The 17,996-nt window shown below is 42.3% G+C and overlaps 1 protein-coding gene across 5 annotated transcripts in view; it reads left to right on the forward strand.

Moving 5' to 3' along the window:
* PTK2 (protein tyrosine kinase 2) overlaps window positions 1-17,996 on the forward strand; it is a 349,972-nt gene that overhangs the window by 232,833 nt on the left and 99,143 nt on the right. For all 5 annotated transcript variants that reach the window (XM_054017938.1, XM_054017937.1, XM_054017936.1 and 2 more), the window contains 2 exons: window positions 1,502-1,532; window positions 7,355-7,407. In XM_054017938.1, coding sequence (XP_053873913.1) covers window positions 1,502-1,532; window positions 7,355-7,407 — 84 coding nt within the window. The remainder of the gene's footprint in view (window positions 1-1,501; window positions 1,533-7,354; window positions 7,408-17,996) is intronic.

Raw genomic sequence — 17,996 nt, forward strand, 5'->3', positions numbered from 1 at the left:
TTCATCCAAGCCACCTTCAATCCCCCCACACTCTTATGCTCTGCCAATGTCCTGTCACTCCTCCATACACTGCCTTTCCCAGATCCCCCTCCCCACCCCACTCCCAATTCCAAAACTGGCAGCACAGCTTCTATGCCATCCAGTCCTCAAGCCCCAATCTCTGGCCCTCTCAGACCACTGACCCCACACCATGCCCCCTCCCAAACTCCTGCCCCTTTGTGTTTCCTCCCATATTCTACTCTGTCTAACCTATGCCTGGAGTCAGCTTGAGAAGATACATTCAAAATAATGTAAAATTTCCTCTTTATACAGTAATATAGAGCTGTTTTCATGTGTAGCCAAAGCCCTAGCTACAGGTACTATAATTGTGTGTAGAGCCAAGGAGACACAAAATATTTCAGACTGCCATTTCAGAGCACATATATCTGTGTGCACAGTGTTTCTCCACCCCATCCTAAGGTACCTGGAGGCAAAACTGGAGCTTTCTTTCATCTGCTCAAAACTTACATTTGCTTCAGACCGGGAAAAACAAATAGTCCTGAACTTACAGAATCTCTTTTATACAGTAGATAGCCCGTTCCCACATCCTCCTTGGTTCCTGAACCTGTGGTACTTTCCTCTTCCTTTTCACCTGAAAGCCATTTCCTCGGTATTCCAATGACTCCTTTTTATAGTTCTGTTTTAACAACCACTAGTTATCTCCTTTCCTGCCTATTTTAGTGTGAAGTATCACAGATTGTTTTTATTCTTTGTAACTTCCCTACTAACCTCCCACAAAGATCCTATGATAAAAGACACTTCTCATCACAGTCAGCAAAAAAAAAAAAAAAAAAAATTGAGTTTGTCAAGGCCCAAGCATTTTAGTGATATTATTAGCTAAAAAATTAGAATTCTTTTCAGGAAGTATATTTTCTTTTTTGGAGAGGTTGGGAGGAGAGTTTGAAAATTGGATTTAGATTATCATTATAACTTAACTTTAGCTATTGAGCAGGTGCTGTCACTTTATTGTACAGTCCAAATAATAAATCATACTACAAAATGCTATATTAGCTAATATAATGCTTCCTACAATCTCTCTTATGTACTGATTAGGATGGTTCAGATTAGTTTTGAATAGCTTCTTCATCTATACTTGTGTATTAAGTGTATCTAATAAAATGTTCATTAATAGAGGAAGGAATTACAGTACTGTCATTTCTGCAGTGATTTGGCGGAGTTAAATTCTGTTCTGAATAATGAAAAAAAAGGCTAAAGTTCTGAGGAAAAACTGTAAACCATATCGATGAGATTCAATCAGAAGTTCTGTATAGCCTGTTAACAAGATGATGATGTGTGATATGCTGCTGTAATAAGAATATAGAATGATCTTTCGATTCAGAAGATGGTTTTCCTGAGAGGCTATTATGATGAGACAGGATTTTATGTGTATAAATATTGTACAGAGAATTTCATCAATAACATGTAAATAAAATATTAACCTTGTTTTTTTCTCTTTATGCAGAAGGTGAAAGAGCTTTACCATCAATACCAAAGTAAGTTTTGCCTGTAATTTGTCATTAAGAAACATCAGTTTTGAGTTTTAAAAAGTTTTGATGAGATTCATGTAAATGACACCCTAGGTCAGAGGTGGGCAAACTACAGCCTGTGGGCCACATCTGGCCCGCGGGACCCTCTTGCCCGGCCCCTGAGCTCTTGGCCCGGGAGGCTAGTCCCTGACCCCTCCCTACTGTTCCCCCTCCCCCGCAGCCTGAGCTCGCTCTGCTGCCGACACAATGCTCTGGGTGGCAGGGCTGCAAGCTTCTGAGGCAGCATAGCTGCAGAGCCCGGCCTGACCCGCTGCTCTGTGCTGCATGGTGGCAACGGCGTGGCTGGTTCCATCTGGGCAGCGCGGCTTTAGCTGGTGTGGATGGGGCGGGGGACCGGGCCATGACCCCCTCCCCTAAATGACCCTCCATACAATTTCCAAAACCGGATGTGGCCTTCAGGCCAAAAAGTTTGCCTGCCTCTGCCCTAGGTTTTTAAAATATATATTTCATATTTATTGTTGCTTCAGGCAAATACAAGAATAATGTGAAGTCATATGAAACCATGTAATTTAAATACAAATGGTATTCAGTATAAGATCTAAGGAAAAAGTGTTAACCATCATGGATAAGACTTGACTAAGAGGAAAGGCAATCTTTTGTTTAAAGCACTGGAATGGGATTGAGGAAATCAGGTATTCTAAACATGTGCATAAATTTAAGCACATGAGTAGTTTAAGTGTTTGAGTACCTTGCTGAATTGGGGGCTTTAATCTCTCTCTGTCTCAATGCTGGATCTGTGAAATAGAAGGAATGTTTCCATTCTCCAACCATTGGTCATCCTATCTATTTAGATTGTAATCTCTTTGGGACTGGAACTGTCTCTTCCTATGTGTACAGTACCTATCACAAAAACAACAAGGAGTCTGGTGGCACCTTAAAGACTAACAGATTTATTTGGGCATAAGCTTTCGTGAGTTAAAACCTCACTTCTTCGGAGTACCTATCACAATGGGGCTTAGTCTCAGGTGGGTCCTTGAGGCACTATTGTAAGACAAATAATAAATAATATCAGTAATATAAAAATGCACCTTAATTTTGTAGCCTGTTAAAATACCAAAAAATAAATAAATGCCAAAGTGGGTAGCTAAATACTGTTCCAGCCATGACTGTGAAGCTGTAGAGAATGCCAATGTGTGTCAGACAAATAGATGCTAATATCTCTGACTAGTGCTAGGCAGCCATCCTGTGTCCAAAACATGGTGGGGCTCTCTGCCACCAGAACCTAGAAATTCTAAACAAAGTGGTGTCGAGACTCACTTTCCTTCCACTTACACCCAATTCCAGACAAGTGTTTAACATCTCCTAGGCATTGTTTTGTCCTTGGGGCTGCATTTCATAACACACCAATTGTTGTATGGGGGAAACTCTGCTATAGCAACTTCAAGACCCACTTGACCCGTACTGACAAACCCGCTCCATTCACTAGGTCATTCTCTCCCAGGTGAGCAACCAGGATCAGAGGTATTTTTAGCCACTTGCTCATCAGACAAGGCTGGCAATAGGTTAAACCACTAATTATGTGCCAAAATCAAAGCCTATCTGCAGTCTCATCCTGAAGTTGGTTGCCCATCTTTGCATGTGAGGATACTTTTTGGGAACTACAATTTATACAAGACAAGGAAAAATATTTAGAAAAACAAGTGGGCAAAGCCCCATTACTGCCTGTCAACCTTATGCTTGTTGACCCTTATCCTTAAGCCACTCTAACATATGGATTGTTTTGGTCATCTGTCTGCCTGTCTTAAGCATGAAAAGCTTATGCACCAAAATCCACTTTTAGGACAGCTCAAGTTTAGAATGAATTGAGTTATGTACAACCACAGCGTCACTTTTTTTCGGGATTAAACTGAAACGTGAAGGAACTATCCATAATCATGCATCCTGCCCCGGACACAGTTAGATAAGATTTTAGGCAGTGATCCAAAGCCCCTTGAACTCAGCGGAAAGACTCATAGGCTTTGTATCAAGCCCTAATGTCTTCACTGGGAAACCTTCCACAACCCCCATGTTGTGATCCTGGACACCATACCGGGCTGCTCATTCTGGAAAAAGCATCCCACTCCAGTCAACCTATTGCGAGTTGTCTCAGGCCAAGGCACAGCACAGACCATTGCAGGCAGAACCAGGTACCAGCTCTTGAATCTGGAAATTTCCAAAAAAAAAAGGATACCTAAAAATGCTGTTTTTAGCAAATTATAATTATTCACCGAGGGAGCCTGTTAGAATAAAAATAACTACGTTTGTCCTTGCCTGTGTTCTAACACTACCTTTGATAATGAAAAATCCTGTCAACATTTTACTCATCTTGGAGAATGAAACTACTCTAAGGGTAGGTCTTCACTACCCGCCGGATTGGTGGGCAGCAATCGATCCAGCGGGGATCGATTTATCGCATCTAGTCTAGACGGGATAAATCGACCCTTGAGTGCTCTCCCATCGATTCCTGTATTCCACTGCCGCGAGAGGCGCAGGCGGAGTCAACGGGGGAGCATCAGCAGTCAACTCACCACGGTAAGTCGATCTAAGTATGTCGACTTCAGCTATGTTATTCACGTAGCTGAAGTTGTGTAACTTAGATTGATTCCTTCGCCCTCCCCCCAGTGTAGATCAGGGCTAAGGCTACATCTGTACTACACATCACTAATGATGGCATGTAGGGTGTGTGTAGCTACATGGCGCAGTAAAAAACAAGTTGTGTCCACGCTGTGTGTGTAGCTACATGTATAAATGAAAGGCTCTGGCAGGAGGAGGCAAAGGGGAAAGGCTCTTTTACTGTGGTGAGTAAAGGCTCTAGTGTGGGGAGGCAGTGAAGAAAGGTTCTGGCAGCTCCCTGAGATGGGGAAAGCCTCCATCAGCAGGGAAACAGCTTCAGGATACTACATTGCTAAAAATAGCAGTGCAAATGGAAGATGCACAGCTTGGGCGAACAGAGAGCCATGTAGGGTACATACCCACAGGGTTCATGTGTGTCTTTACTCTGCTTGTGTAAGCAGTGTCTCACCAGCTACACTGCTATTTATATCTGTGCTAGGTGGGATGTAGTACGTGTACACTAGCCGCTGCTGAAAGGAGTGTACAGTGTTGACATACCTTAAGTCAGTTTCAGTTTCTGATTCTCCGGTATAAACACAGTGTTGCAGGATATGGGTTCCAAACATCAAAAGCAAATACTTAAATCCCCCCAAAAAAAATATTTTCAAAGGGATTTAATTTAATTAATAGAGATATCCTATCTCCTAGAACTGGAAGGGACCTTGAAAGGTCATTGAGTCCAGCCCCCTGCCTTCACTAGCAGGACCAAGTATTGATTTTGCCCCCTCAAGGATTAAACTCACAACCTTGGCTTTAGCAGGCCAGTGCTCAAACCACTGAGCTATCCCTTCCCCCCATATAATTTTAATTAATGGCGATATCCTGTCTCCTAGAACTAAATGAAGGCTGATTTAAATTTACTGTGCAAAACACAATGAAAGGCAATTCAGGATAATAGCCTTTCATACATGCTTGCCGCAGAGTCACCACACCCGACCCCACTGCAGATCCAAACGAGTTTGCCACATCATTGGCACCCACAGAAAACGCCAACACAAAGGCAATGATGAAGCCCAATATCAGCATCCAGAGGAAAGCTACCATGGGACTAGATGCCTTATTTCCTATCATACTGGTTAGCAGATCCATCAGAGCCGTTGTTGATTCAATTGTGAATTCCATGTTTCTGTTTTAAATCATGAAAACATTTCTATTCTTATTGGATTCAATAAAACATTTTTTCTTTAACAATACTTAAAATCACAACCTAAATTACATGTCTGTTCCCACAGATGTATAAAGTGTATGGTTGCATATCTGATCCCTGGCACTAGGAGAAAATCAATGATTCTCCAAAAGCAAGCCTGACATTTTAAAGCAGACTGTAGGTTAGAAATACTATTATGTACCATTTTTTTATTGGACTCTAGTTTCTGTTGATGAGAGAGACAAGCTTTAGAGTCTTTCTCACCAACCGAAGTTGGTCCAATAAAAGATATTACCTCACCCACTTTGCTTCGCTAATATCCTGGGTCCAACATAACTACAACGATGCTGCAGTGCTTAATTTGTGCCTGGGCTGCCAAGTCTGAGCCCCGGCACCTCTAGGCATGGCAATTCTGAGCCCCGGCACCTCTGGGCTTGCCACGTCAGTTATGAAAGTAAAAAAATTGCTTGAGCCCTGCCGCGTCTTTCATTACAAATCAAGAACTGCAATGCCGCATATGTTATTTACAGTTTAAGGCACCAGTTTACAAAAGCATCCCCGTTAATAAGCACATGCTTCAGTGTTTTCCTGAACCAGAGTATCTATGAAGTAAGAACTTGTCTGTACATTTCAGTTGTAATTTATTAAGCTGAACATATGGGCAAACCAAAGTGATCTCTTTCCTACAAGAGAAGAAGGTGTCTTTCTGGATGAAAATGAAGCACAGCAATTAATCGTTATGATCATCTATTCATGGTAAAGACCCATTGATTTTACTGGATCTCCACATGAGAGTCGGGGGGCCACCTCTGAGGAGCAGCTTGTCTAATATTAGTTATGCTGCAACAAAGGGGGCAACAAGATTGCAGGAAAGGAAGGACAAGGGTAAAATCAATTGGACTATATGTTTATTCAGAGGGGCTAATGCATGAGATGCTAGAATAAAAATATTTTTACATAAAATGGATCCAGAGGATAAATAGGAAATAATGAATTTTTAAATGCATTAGTTTTTTATTGAAAGTTTTTCAGCTGCTAACCCTTCTGTGATGAAATAACAGTTTTCTAGAAGAGTTTCTATTGGTAACAGTGAGTTAAAATGTAATTTTGCACATTCCATGCTGTTGTATTACAGGTACTATATATGCTCTTAGTATGACTGTTGCAGACAGTTCTTGGGTCAAATATTCATAAGTTTTAGGCAACACATCTTGCATCTGGAAAGGCTTTCCTTTGGCAGATCAGATTTCTGTTTCATAAATGAAGAGTGCATGATTCTTTTGTTCTTCCATTGTAAAAATAAAATATAATAATTTACTGAAACAGCTAACCTGAGTGTTTCTTTTACTGTTGATGTTTAGTAGACTGGTAAATGCAATTTTAATTAGTCACAGTTATTTACCTGACATAGAAAATCATTGAAAACTGTTTATTCAGTTGTACATAAATAAATCACATTTTAGACAAAAAACCAATTCATTCTGCCAAAAGGATACGCAACAAATTGCAGAATAAACCAAGGTAATCCATCACTCTGCTTTAAATTATATTTTGGCTTACAGTAGTTACCTAGTCTTTCTGACCCAAAGTATGTTGCAAAAAAGGATATTTAAGGGACAAGTTATCAAATAAGTCAACTTGACTACGTTTAAAATACTGTTTTCATTTTAAGTTTCCAATATGTAATTAAATAAGTGGACATACTATTGAATTGGGTAAATAAACGGATCCTGGTTAGAAATGTATTATTAAAATTTGTTTGGTCGAACTTGTTAAAAACAAGCTTTTCTTGAACTATGCTTATGTCATAATGAATTTCTGTGCTTTTTTAAACGGGCTTCTTAAAACATTCCCCCAGGTAAACTTAAAATGGTACATTCCTCTTTTAATTTTCTCCCCCTCAAAATTTGTCTCTATGGCAATGGATTGGCTCTACTAATTACAGTAGGTTCCCTGTTAGAATGAATTCACAGTCTATTCAACCGTGAAGAATGTACAGCATTCACCGATTTAAACCTTTATTTTACAGGCTGGCCAACAATGAGAAGCAAGGAGTAAGGTCACATACAGTCTCTGTATCAGGTAAGGACCATTAAGATTATAAGTTTGTTTATAAAGCTAGCAAATATTTGGATGGTTTTTTACACTTGTGTAAATATAGCCCTCTTCTTATTGCATTGCTACTAATTTTCTTAAGACCTTAGCTTTGCTTCTTTCCTTGTGGAGTTTCTAAAGAAAAACATATTTTTGTAGCTTTCCTACATACTGTTGTTTATAAGACCTATCAGTTGTAACTATATCCTTATTTTAAAGTATACAATATAAAGTCGGAAAACTTAAAAGCAAAGCTAATTTTAAGTACTAAAGTTTGCAGTGGTTTAGAAATATGCTAGATTGTAATGGTTTTTAATTAGCTGTGTTTATTTACAAATTACTATCATAATTGAAATTTGTAATAGCTGTAATGAAAGGGAAAATAGGCAATATAAAAACTCCACAGTCGTCATTTTATTTGTTTTCTGAGAGAAGTGGAGATCATTACTAGCTTGCTTATTGTTGCTGCTGTTTTGCACAAACCACTATTTATATTTTAGATATTGAAAAGTCACTGAAGTTAGTCTGAGCTTTGGGGGATGTGAGGAAAAACATAAATACATATTCATTATTTTATAGTAGTATGGAAATAATAAATTCCTAATTCCTTCAGCATGTAGCAGTTTCACTGTTTGGATAGAGCCGCTGTATTTATCTAAAGCATTTAATGTTTACATAGGCTCTCTTTGAAGGGGTGGACATTTCCTCAGAGGAAAATGTAAAAGTAGTTGAGAGTCCCTCTGCAGGATACACCATCATCTTGATGCGCAGGGATTTAGATGTGTATTTCCTAGTAATGGTTATATACCCGGGTATAGAGAAGCCTCACAACACAAGAGAATATGATTATTATGATGCATTACTGTAGAGTTATATTTGTTGGCCACAGCCATAGGTACCAATTTTGGGACCAAATGGGGTTTACAATGGACATTGAGCTGCAGTCTTAAGTATAGAGGGGCTATAACCTTGCCATAGTATTTTTCAACTTGTCACAAATTGGTGGCATGCACAGAAGAAGCTGTGGAGTTTGTAGCTCTAGTTGATGCTCCTCATACTATGTGGAAAGGGGGAGAAAGGGCACAATGACATTTGGTTAGTGTGTCTTTGATTAAAGCTTTTTCGAGACTTTAGCCTTTTTAAATCACATTATATTAACTCTGCTTTTGCCTGATATTACTCCTCCTAGGTGAAATACACCCCCTCTACATAAAACCCAGTTAGACAGACTTTTGTGTAGGGAAGTAAGCATGGAAAAGGAGATGGAATTCATACACATACCAAAATGCCGGGATGCCACACAGCATCACCAGAGCTACTATTCCAGCCCATTGACTTGAATAACAGCATCTGTCCCTTCAGTACCGACTAAGCAGGGTTTGGTGGCACTAGATCCATATAAGCCTGGATGCTGCAGCCCCTTCCCCGACCAACTAAACAACCCCCTAAAGTGAGACACCCCACGTGACTCCTCCACCTAATCTCCCTAAACACAGCGCCATTGCAAGTAAAAGTGTGGTAGGTCCTTGGCATCTCTGAGTATTTCACCCTCAATTCTTAATGTATTGTTATAAAAACATGAAAAACCCAATATATGTATCATATATATAAAAATTAAATTAACAATAAGTGCACATATTTCATGATTAAGGCTTCGAGTCTGTCATGGAGGTCACAGAAATCACGGATTACATGACTTTCTGTGATCTCTGTGACTTCTGCAGCGGTTGGTGCTGGCTCACGGGCTGCCTGAGCCGGGCAGCCCCTGGGCCAGAAGCAGAATTTGGGTGTGTGGGAGGGGGCTCAGGGCTAGGGGCATGGGAGTGCGGGGGGAGAGGGGGCACTTACCTTGGAGGGGGAGGGTTCCCCGACTCCCACTGGCATGGCCCTGCAGCTCCTAGGAAGGACGAGGGGGCCCCAGGCGCTGCCTGCGCCCACAGGCCCCAACCTTACAGCTCCCTGGCCAATGGGAACTGCGCAGCCACGGCTTGTGGCAGAACTGGGAGCAGTGCGTGGAGCCCCCTGACCCCTCTGCCACCTAAGAGCTTCAGGGCCACGTGGAGTTGGGTAGGGAGCCCCTGCCAGCCCCACCAAACCCCACCCCCCAGCACCAGCAGAGGCCCTGCGCCACGCGCTGCTGCCCACCCTCTCTCTCCAGCAGCAGCATGGTCCCGGCCCCCACAGCCCCCTGTCCAAGTTTTAGTTAGGGGTATATAGTAAAAGTCATGGACAAGTCACTGGCTGTGAATTTTTGTTTACTTCCCGTGACCTGTCCATGACTTTTACTAAAAATACCCGTGACTAAAACGTAGCTTTACTCATGATCTGTGTGACAGGATGGCCTCAGGGTCCTGCCACACCCTGTCCCAGAGAGGGACAGAAGAGAAGTTCTCCAAGTGGCCTAGATTGGCTGCAGGGGAAGCCAATCAAAGGAGCTGCAGGAGCAGCCAGGAGGGGCCATATAAGAAGGAGCAGCAGAGACAAGAGTCAATCAGTTGCTGCCTGGAGGTCGAGGAGGAAGAACTGTGTTCCTGGCTGGCTGGAAGAGCAGCAGGACCACAGACAGGGACCAGGAGAGCTATGAAGGATTTCCTGCCTCTGGCTGCAAGGACTGAGCCCAGAGAGGGCTCCAGGAAGACAGTGTCTCCAGGGAGGAAGCCCTGGGGGTGAAGGGTGTCGGAGCCTTCCCAAAAGTGCTGGGAGCTGTGGGGAGCCTGGGTCCCTCCACCTGCCCTGGGCGGAGAGCCCAGCACCCGCCCCCCTACTTTTCCCCAAGACCCCTCCCCTTCCCACCAAGGGACTACCCCCGCCCCTCTTCTTCCCCCGGAGGCCCTGCCCTCAGCCAAGCCAGATGCCAGAGCAGGGCCAGGGAGCCCCACCCACCCGTGGAGAAGGGGGGTCTCCCGCCCAGAGCAGATGGAGGAACCCAGGCTCCCCACGCAGCTCTCCCTGACCTGGCTCCAGCCACGGGGTGGGGCCTTGAAGCTGCAGCCTGGCCATGATAAGAGCTGCACGGGCAGCTGTGGGAAGCCGCAGCAGACCCTCTACCTGCCTGCGGTGCGGAGGGCCCGCAGAGAGGTGTCCACGGGCCCTTCACCCGGGGCAGATGGAGGGTCCACGGCGCCCTACAGCTGTGTGCGCGGCTCTTATCTTGGCCAGGCTGTGGCTCTGAGGACCCTTACCCCCTCCCGGACAGAGCTGGATCAGGGAGAGCCGTGTGAGCAGCTGTGGTGAGCTGGTGTAGTTGCGGATCCTCCACCTCCACCTCCACCTGCCCTGGGCTGGGCAGGACTCAGGTTGGAAGCTGCTCTCAGCCTCCCCACACCATGGGCAGGGGGAGGGTCCGCCTGGCTCCCACAACAGACCGGGCTCCCCAGCCGGGCTCCATGCTTTCCTGGACAGGGGGTGGGGCCTCAGGGGGAAGAGGAGAGAGGAAGAAGGCGGCCCCTCTGGCCTCCCCCCAGTTCCGGCGCTACTGCTGGGGGTATGGCCCCATTCAAGGGACGGGAGAGGGTAAAGAGTGTATACCCCAGGAGGGGGTTATTCTGTTCCACCTACAGACAGTGTGTGACTCGGGTGGAGGGCTGAGTCATTGAAGCCCCACCAAAGAAATCATCGACCAAGGGAGGGTGCTCACAAGAGGTGGCTGGCACTCTGATACAGCACAACTGAGACTGCAGGCACTCGACCAGGGGTGCTTGCGAGACACAGGTGCCGGCCCATTTACAATCTGTTATTGTAACCCTTGTACTCACGTGCCTCTCCATCCCCAGTTACATTATATCTGCATTAGTGTGAATGTCTCTGGGCAGAAACTTAACTTTGATTTGTTCTCTAAAGCACCATGCACACTTATGGCACTGTATAAATAGGTTGTTGTAGTAATGTGATCAAATGTTTTGGTATGATGATGTTATGATCTTCTAACCCCATAAGTCTGGTGTTTAGGGTTAAATATAGATATGAACAGGAGACAGACAAGCAGTGCTCTGAGGCCAACGGCAGAGCATTGCGCATGTGTGCACACACAAACATAAGTGGTGTGTGGATCGGTTGTTGGGAATCACTTCTCTAAGTGATTGGCCTCTGTAAACTTGAAGAAACAAAGGTGGGCCTAACTAATACAAAACAGTTTAAACCAGCAAATCTCTTCTCTTTCCTCCCCTCTCTCCCCGCCGGCTAAGAAAGTATTTGTATTTTTATACTATTTTGTTTTTATTTTATAGTATTTCAGGTCCTCCCATACTAAAACATTGTGCCTGTGTGTTTCACATTGAGTTATAAACCACTGGAAAACTGATACTACACTGAGATGATTCATGCAACCCTGCTTATTACTCATTTGGAGGTTGGGGGGGAGGAACTCTTTCCTATAAGGTGACGTGAAAGACTATCCCATACTTTCTGACCTTTGTTTACCCAAAATAAAGTCATGTTATGTGTCCTCTGTCAAGCTCGGCACAGATTATATTACACTGAATTTATACCATAGACATAGATTGTTAGAATGTAAGTATATGGTACTTTGGACATATTTTTCCTCGGGAGATGTTCTCTTTGAGAGCCTCCTGTGCTCCCTGAATGTATCAATTTGTTTCAGATGAAGTAATGTTTCATGTTGACACATACAAGTGGCACTCTTGTTGAAATCTGTATCTGATATATGGTACTGAACAATGAAAGCAACAGATGTGCATAATGCTCAGTTAACACCAGAGTTGCAGATCAGCAGTGGCTGACAGCTGACAGCATCCAGTGCAAAACCATCTGTGGATGATGCCATAGTGAGTTGAAGAATAAGAGCTTTTCCCTGATGACATTTTAATGCTTACATCCAGAGGTTTCAAATAAGACAGGCCTTTATAGCTATCTGACAGCTGTACCCTCCTTCATGCACTTAATAGCTTGGAAGCATAAATTCAGAACTCGGCTGGTTGTTTTCATTGACATTGCTATTCTTTGTTTAGTATTTCCCCAATATTAGAACCTCGGCAGCAAAATTTGAACTGGACATGCAACAAAAAATAGTTACGTAAAAGTTTGCCAAACAGCCATATTTGTAGTTTTAACATTCTTAGCTGAGAAGGACAGTTTCAAAAATGATTTCTCTACCAAGCTAATGAGGTACTGATTATAGCTAAAGACCAGACACTGCCATAATTTGGTTTGGGGATGCACCACAAGTTCAAATGCATATGTTAAGCCATTGGCTATACAAAGTTAAACTGTTCCTGCAAGATTTCTAGCCTTTCCCATGAAATACCTGACACTCCCTAAAGTGTTTTTGTCCCAGTGAAAGCAAGAGCCACCTTTTCCATGGTATTTTGACATTCCAAGATGTTCAGAGGCATAGAGTGCATGAAAATGAAAAACAGCAAGCTGGAAAGTTACCTGACATTTTTCTAGCCTTAAGCAACAAGGTTCCTTTCATACTAAAGTGAATGAGCAGGTTGGTTCCAGAAACCTCTCACCCATAGTTGGAAGCAGCATGGTCTGGTAGATGGCGGGGCTGGGAGTCAAAAAATGTGTGACCTTGGGTACATCACTTCACATTTTTGTGCTTCCATTTCCCCTCTGTCTTGCCTGTTTAGATCAAATGCTCTTTGCAGCAGGCACTGTCTCTCACTAAGTGTTTGTACAGTGCCTAGCACAATTGGGCCCAGTCTCAGTTGGGGCCTCTAGACATTACTGTAATATAAATAATGAATACTAAATCTTTTTCAGTCACAACTCACTAAATTTATCTATACATAGGCATATTTTACTTAATGTACTTTCTTCAACTGGATTACAGATTAGTTGTGACCATGTTGTTGTTTTGGTTTTAGTCATTATGGAGCCACAGAAGTGACTCTGCATCATAATCCCAATTTTCATCCCCTTTCTCCTTAATTTATGTAAAAATAAAAAATGTCCTTTCCACAGGACATTACTGCAGGCTTGTAGACACATGTAGAGGAACCTATTTGGGAATGTGTTTCATGTTGTACTGCTGGCAAACTGATACTGTATATTTGGTATCAAGATAAATAAATATATCTAATTTAAAAGAAGTAACACATGAGTTCACTAAAATCTTGTTGACTGTACTGCAGGCTGGTCTGCTTGAAGTCTTTCTTAGCAAATGGTCTAGTCTAGTCTACAGGAATTTGTCTTGGCCAGCAATTTGTTTCTGAAGAGCAAATATTAGCTTTAGAAAAGACATACGCTACTTCCAAAAATAATAATTAATTCGCTCAATTATATATATTATATAAACCCCTTCACAGAAATTAAATTAATGCATCTTCAGTTTGCTTATGCCGGTTTTAAATATATTTCTTCTAAATCTATGTACCTTATTCACCCTTTATATGAGTATGACTAGGAGTATTAATTACCATACTTTTATCTCCTTGTGGCCAACCTCTGGCCATTTTTTGTGCCTTGTTAATGCTAGGAAATCCATAGGCAAGAAATCTCCTAGTCCTAGCTGTTCAAATCTCTCATAGGGACTATTCCACAGGCACTATATAAGTGGAGCTAGAGATCGTGGCATCCCAGGATTGGAGCTTTGAGACCATTGAGCATGGTCCATGCTTTTTAGTGTGGAAACTTCTTGATCAGGAATGGCCACTCACATCCACATCCCACACACTATTCCTGGGTAGAAAAATGTGTGTGCAAGGAGGGAATGTTGCATGGAACTGTTACTGGCTGGAAGATGGACATGTAAGAGGAAATTCACCCTTTGCAGAGTGTGAGCAAAAGACCATTAAGGATCTCATTTAAACCCTCAAAATAGGACTCTGAGGTAAAATTTAAGTGATTGAGCAGCTGGCCATATGCTGTAGTGGTGAACTTCTTCCATAATGAAATACAGCTTTTGCAGTGTTCATTGATTCACAGATTCCAAGGCCAGAAGGAACCATTGGAATCATCTAGTCTGACCTCCTGTCGAACATGGGACATAGAACTTCCCCAAAATAATTCCTAGAGTCTTAACTTTTCGTATTAATATGTGTCTATTTAGAGGGGAAAATTGATGTGTGACCGAACGCATGATTTTATGTTTCAGTCTAGAATGAAGTACAAAATGCAAGCAGATTAAACCGAATTGGTGTCAAGTAGTTTAATTTCTGAAATCATAGGGCATTTCCCTTTAATGGTAAGATGAATGGCTTTCTTTGAGAAATATACTGTGATCTGTGGAAATTGAAAGTGCTCAGCACCTGTCTGTAGTGACCCCCAAGATAATTTACTAGTTGTTGCTGTAAAGTCATAGTTAGATTTATAATAAGATAATTTTAGTCCCTTAAATTACATATTGTGACTGAACTCCCAGGAGGTCAGTATATACTGTTTCACTGCAGTTCTGTCCTACTGTGCTAATTAAGGGGTGGAACCTCAGCTGGTGTAAATTGTCATAGTGCCTCTGAAGTCCATGGAGCCATGATAGTTCACACCAGCTGAGGATCTGCCTCTAAAACTTCAGCAATGTTATTCAGAACTTTGAATTTCTTTTCTACATCTTAATGAAAGAAGGGCTATCGAAAGAAAATTCACTGTGAGGGGGTTGAATCATTTTAGTTCAGTAGATTTTAGCATGTGTTTAAAAAAAAAAAAGATTTCATTTGTATAAAAGAAACAAACTCTGGGTATTTTCAGTTGCTTACTGTAGGTCAAAATGAAGCCAATCAAATGTTGATATTTTGATACCCAGTGTAGGAAAAGATGTCACAAGCTAAGTTAATTTCAGTATTACGGCACCTAAAATAAAAAACTGCTTTTAATAATGAGGCTATTTACAAGCAATGTTAAGAGCTCAGGGTGAAGGACAAACAAGATTTTATTTAGATTTAATAATTGCTGGCAAAGCACAGTGCACTCTCTGTCTTGTGACCCCTGTGCCCAAAATGAAAGTATGTCTTCTGCTCAAGTCTGAAAGAGTTTCTTGTGTAAGACTTACATTCCCACAGAATTATTAAACTGTAATTGGGAGAAAAGGTGGTTTTTGCCCACAGCTTAAAAAGCTTGACTTTCTGACAGATGCATTTTATCAGGTCACTTCAAAATGAATGTGCTTGGTAACAGAATTATTTCAGTGGAGAATTGTGAAGCCTTAAGTGTTTCTTCTGTGCACTTGTAGCTATGTTTGGTAAAACAATTCATATTAGTTTTTTTAGTTTCAGAATTACCTGAAAATACCATGCTTAATAACCTAATGAAACATTCCTGTGATTAAAAAAAGAGCCTAATCCTTGTTCTGATGTTGGCTCCCTATGTGGCCTTCAACAAGTCACTAGTCTCTGTTTGCAGTTGATATCTCTTGAGAAATGAGAGATGAATTAAAGATAGGCATCAACTATGAAAAGCAAACTTCCTTGGCTTTGTTGGTTTGTGTCATAACCTTAATATTATATTTTAAAACCAGGATCTGATTTACCACTGTGTTATTCCATTGAAGTTACACTAGCATAAAACTGGAGCCATGTGGTGACGGATCATGCTGTTTTCTTTCAGTTGGCCAAATTCTTCTCATAAGTACATGGACATAATTTCCTTTGACTTGACCAGGGTGTACTTGTGTATATGAGACTGATTGTTAGGTTGTGTTGGGGATGGGGGTTCCTGTCCTTTTTCCTGTCTTGCCTGTCATTTTATTTTCCTGCTTTAGGATATTTTTTCTACCAAATACCTGTCCAACTTGTGTGTGTACATGTTATGTGTATGGGTGTATTTACATACACACACTGAGGCGTTACTATTGATTTACAAGTATGGCATTCATTCAGTACAAATATTTAAATATTTATAGGCACCTTGAAATTCAGTATATTGCCCCAGTAGATTGCAGTTTTCACATTGGAAAAAATAACCCCAACTATACATACAATATGATGGAGGCTAATTTAGTTACAACTAATCAGGAAAGAGATCTCGGAGTCATTGTGGATAGTTCTCTGAAGACGTCCTCACAGTGTGCAGCAGCAGTCAAAAAAGCAAACAGGATGTTAGGAATCATTAAAAAAGGGATAGAGAATAAGATGGAGAATATCTTATTGCCCTTATATAAATCCATGGTACACCCACATCTTGTATATGGCGTACAGATGTGGTCTCCTCATCTCAAAAAAGATATACTGGCATTAGAAAAGGTTCAGAGAAGGGCAACTAAAATGATTAGGGGTTTGGAACGGGTCCCATATGAGGAGAGATTAAAGAGGCTAGGACTTTTCAGCTTGGAAAAGAGGAGACTAAGAGGGATATGATAGAGGTATATAAAATTATGAGTGGTGTGGAGAAAGTGAATAAGGAAAAGTTATTTACTTGTTCCCATAATATAGGAACTAGGGGCCACCAAATGAAATTAATGGGCAGCAGGTTTAAAACAAACACAAGAAAGTATGTTTTCACACAACGCACTGTCAACCTCTGGAACTCCTTGCCAGAGGGTGTTGTGAAGGCCAGTACTATAACGGGGTTCAAAAGGGAGCTAGATAGATTCATGGAAGATAGGTCCATCAATGGCTATTAGCCAGGATGGGCAGGAATGGTGTCCCTAGCCTCTGTTTGCCAGAAGCTGGGATTGGGTGACAGGTTATCATCAAGTGATCCATGCCCTGTCTATTCATTCCCTTTGGGGCACGTGCCATTGGCCACTGTCAGAAGACAGGATACTGGGCTTGATGGACCTTTGGTCTGACCCAGTATGGCCGTTCTTATGTTCTTAACTAGCACTCGGCTGAACCCTCAAGGGTTAACACGTTGTTAATGTAGCCTCACACTCTACAAGGCAGCACAAATGGAGGGAAGGGAGACAGCATGGCAGATGGAGACACACTCCCTGTGTGACGTTGCCTTTTTAAGAAGATCAGCAAGTTGAGACAGCCGCTGCTGCCAAAAAGTTCCCTCCCGTGTCCCTCCCCTGCTCTATGGAGATGGGGTAAGTGGGGGGAGGGGGGCACCCTGACATTAGCACCCCTCCTCCCCCCTTGCACAGCAAGCAGGAGGGAGGGACAGCTGAACTGCGGGCAATTGATATCCTGCTGGGTGGCTGCCGCACAGGGAACTTACGGGAGTGGGGAGCTGATAGGGTGGCTGCTGGTCCACCCTGGTTCCAAGCCCCCACCAGCTAGCTGCAACAGGTTGCTCTTCCTGCAAGCAGTGGACAAAGCAGGTGGCGGCCAAACAACGTTATAAGGGAGCATTAACCAACTTTAAACAAGCATGATCTCTAATTGATCAGCAGCGTAACAATGAAACAGTGTTAACTGGGATGACTTTAAGTGAGGAGTTACTGTAGTGGTATTGGTGGATTGCTAGATGGAAATGGTAGAATTATCAATAATAATGCAGAAAAGTCGAAGTGTCCAATAAATACATCTGTTTTGTATTGGGGGGGGGGGGAAGAATGATGATGTCATATCAATGATGATGATAACATTCTTTCTGTTCCACTAGTATCTGAGTAGAATGTTAAACAGCAGCTACTAAATGTTAGACAGCAGGTCTGTATAACTTGCATCCAATCGTTTTAAAAGGGCTGTCTGGGGAGCTTGCAGGATTGTTAAGATTCATTTTTCAATAAATCTTGG

The sequence above is a fragment of the Malaclemys terrapin genome, chromosome 2, assembly GCF_027887155.1.
Source record: "Malaclemys terrapin pileata isolate rMalTer1 chromosome 2, rMalTer1.hap1, whole genome shotgun sequence".
Classification (NCBI taxonomy): Eukaryota; Metazoa; Chordata; order Testudines; family Emydidae; genus Malaclemys; species Malaclemys terrapin.